General features: G+C 33.8%; 1 protein-coding gene across 2 annotated transcripts; it reads left to right on the top strand.

The window, feature by feature from the left end:
• Nucleotides 1–265: 265 nt before the first annotated feature.
• Nucleotides 266–2,990, top strand: LOC127076035 (uncharacterized). 2 transcript variants are annotated; one of them, XM_051025500.1, is made up of 4 exons: nucleotides 266–404; nucleotides 483–668; nucleotides 947–1,071; nucleotides 2,062–2,990. In XM_051025500.1, exons 2-4 carry the CDS (start codon nucleotides 485–487, stop codon nucleotides 2,737–2,739), a joined length of 987 nt encoding a protein of 328 aa, XP_050881457.1. In that variant the 5' UTR covers nucleotides 266–404; nucleotides 483–484; the 3' UTR covers nucleotides 2,740–2,990. The 2 variants fall into 2 exon arrangements, with proteins under 2 accessions (XP_050881457.1, XP_050875821.1); XM_051019864.1 differs by having other exon boundaries at nucleotides 296–668.
• Nucleotides 2,991–3,253: the final 263 nt, after the last annotated feature.

A 3,253-nucleotide genomic window follows, 5' to 3' on the forward strand; every position in this document is an offset into this window, starting at 1 on the left:
ATGAAGCTTGCGTAATGTTACGAGGATAAGAAGTCCAACCCAAATAATGGTTGGATAGCTTATCTCAATTAAGATAATTTATGTGAAAATACGGATATGAAAAAGGATGACATGGAGCAAAAGATTTGCTCTTATTCAAAAAAGTTGAGTTTTTTATTAATTTTCTGAATTTTGTATTTATTTAATTTTAACTTTTCCAATTGTTTATTTCTTCTTTAACTTTGAATTTAAATATAAAATAGATAATACTGAAAATATAGATAAATAAATAAAAAATCCGTTTAACAAATGAACGGAGGTTAATCAAGTCGCCGTGAGCCGAAATAAGTCGCCAACGCCTACAATTCAGTTATAAAATATAAAAAGCATATTCTCTTTCATCTTTGGAAAACGTCATTTTCGGGGTACTTTGTCTTCTTGGTAATCTTCTTCTTCTTCTTCCAATTATTTGTTGCATCTTACCCTCTTTAACTCTGTTATAGCAATGGATCTGTGTGTGAAGAACCTTTTCCCCGCAAATTCATCTTGCTACAGACCCATTTCTGGAACAAGGTCTTGTAATTCATTTTCCGAGATCACACTTTTCACTAAACAACACTATCGCCCTTTTCTTCTCACTGCTTCCGCCAACAACAACAATCACGGCAACTCTTCTTCTTCTTCTTCCGGTATCTATCTCTCTTCTCTCTTCTACTTAATTACTTTTGTTTGCTCTTTCTTGGAACCAGATTGTGATTGCATTTTATATAGATGGTTAAAAATCAACATTATCTTTGTAATTGTCTATACATGAGGTTCAACTAGATGAATTTCTTGAGTTCACTCAACTTTGAACCATTCATCCCCTTTCTTCCACCTTGAATTAGGTCATTTTAGCTTAGTAACTAACTATATATTTTCCGATGAGATCTTTCTTTTTTTTCTTCTGATATGTTGATCATTACAGGTAATGGTGAACCGTCTATTCCAGGAAATAATGATGGTGATAAATCAAATAACAACTCTCAGAAGCGTCATCAGATTAATCTGGATTGGCGTGACTTCAGAGCAAAACTATATAGAGATGAGCTGGTAATTAGTTTATTGCTAAATAGGATTTAAGTGGATGGATTCAACTTCTGAATTTTGAAACAATCATGTTTAATTATTTTTTTTCATGTAGATAAGAATTTTAAGATAGATACGTGATAACACGAGGGAAGATAAGATTAAGATATAGAATACTGTCTTATGTGGTTTAGACATGTTTGGAAAAATCCATAGAAGCGCGGTTAAAAGGGTTGATCAATGGAGAGGTTAGTGAAGCAGTTAAGAGGTAGGGAGAGACTAAAATTAGCTATAGGGTAAACTATTCAGAGATATTTGGGAGTTAATGGTGTATTTGCAAACTTAATACATGATTGGGAGTTCTAGTATTGTTGATTCATTTAGCCGATTCCACTAGTGGGGTAAAAGGTTAGTTGAAATTATGAAGTCTTAAAACATGTGGTTTATTCATTCCTGGGATTTCTTGCAGCAGTATAGTCATGCTTAATAGTTGGAGATTCATCTCCGTTTGATGAACTAGTCATCAATCTAGGATCCCTTCTTGGTTGAAGCTATTAAGGTGCTTGCTGTCTAATGATTTATATTGGTTTCCAGGTTATAGAAAAATGCAGTGTTGATTTGTCTCATTTTATTTATGGCTTGTTTGGTTTAAAAAACTGTCTTATTTTTTTCACTAGTATTTCCAAAAACCTACCTTGGTTTTACATGGTTTTTAATGATTTATGCAGTAAGTGGTGAAAATAGAAAATGAAAACATATATGATAATATGTAAGAAAAAGGAAACTATGCGACTTTTTTTCATAATTCTTAGTGAAAATAGAAAATGAAAACAAGAAACAATTTGTCAAACTAAAGAAAATCCTGTTTTTGCTATTCTATGTAACTACAGTTGAAATACTTATAATTATTGATGTAGAAGCTATTGGTTATGATAGGGCATATCTAAGAAGCAATACGGTAACTTACTGGATTTTAGGTTTCATTAACTGAGTTTTTCTTGGCTTTATTAACAGAAAGAAATAGAAGATACCGACACACAAAAAGAAGGTGGGACAATAGACAATTCTAAACCTCTTGGAACAAAGTGGGCTCATCCAATTCCTGGACCTGAGACTGGCTGTGTACTTGTGGCTACCGAAAAGCTTGATGGTGTTCGCACATTTGAAAGAACTGTTGTTCTCCTTCTCAGATCTGGAACTAGACAGTCACAAGAAGGGCCTTTTGGAATTGTCATCAACCGTCCTCTTCACAAAAAGATAAAAAACATAAGACCTACAAATCAGGATTTAACAACCTCCTTTTCTGACTGTTCTTTGCATTTTGGTGGACCTCTTGAGGCAAGCATGTTTTTGCTAAAATCAGGGGAGAAGTTGAAGGTTCCAGGATTTGAAGAGGTAGTCCCTGGACTATATTTTGGAGCTCGAAACAGTTTGGATGATGCATCAAGGCTTGTGAAGAAAGGGATTATCAAGCCTCGTGATTTCAGTTTCTTTATTGGTTATGCTGGATGGCAAATAGATCAGTTGAGAGATGAGATTGAGTCCGAGTATTGGCATGTTGCTGCATGTAGCTCAAGTTTGCTGTATGAGGCTATGACAGATTCTTCTGAAGGTATGTGGGAGGAGATTTTGCAACTGATGGGTGGTGATTACTCAGAATTGAGCCAGAAGCCAAAGCAAGAAGACCCATAGGTACTAATATATATGGTTTCAGATTTAGAGACAAAAATTGGTGCACTTAAAATGGTGTTATTACAAAGCAATGTGCAGTAAAAGCTTAAATGTCAAATAAGTAGGTAATTTAGCCTCCCATTCTGCCTTTGTTATTCATCATAACAAAAATGGTACTTGTTGTAGTTATGCTTGATAGTATAGATGCATGTGATGTAAGTATGAGATTAGCTTTGTGTTAGTCATAGTTGTTTGAATCCATATTTTCTCAACATGGTACTTGCAATGCACAAAACAATTCAAGAAATTTCTAAGAATGGCTAATTATAGCACTTCTCTCTGAAGCTTAAATTTTACTTTCATCTCAAATTTCATGAAAGAACTTTTAACTGGAGCTCAAAGATTTTGAACTAATCTCATCTTGAAAATTTTAGTTTCTTAACAACTTTCAATCCATTTGTAACTAAACAAAGTTATTTATTACTTTATCCATCTCCGATTATAAGTTCTTTTCAGAGATTTTGTAAATCCCTCG

This window comes from Lathyrus oleraceus, chromosome 1 (assembly GCF_024323335.1).
Source record: "Lathyrus oleraceus cultivar Zhongwan6 chromosome 1, CAAS_Psat_ZW6_1.0, whole genome shotgun sequence".
Taxonomy (NCBI): Eukaryota; Viridiplantae; Streptophyta; class Magnoliopsida; order Fabales; family Fabaceae; genus Lathyrus; species Lathyrus oleraceus.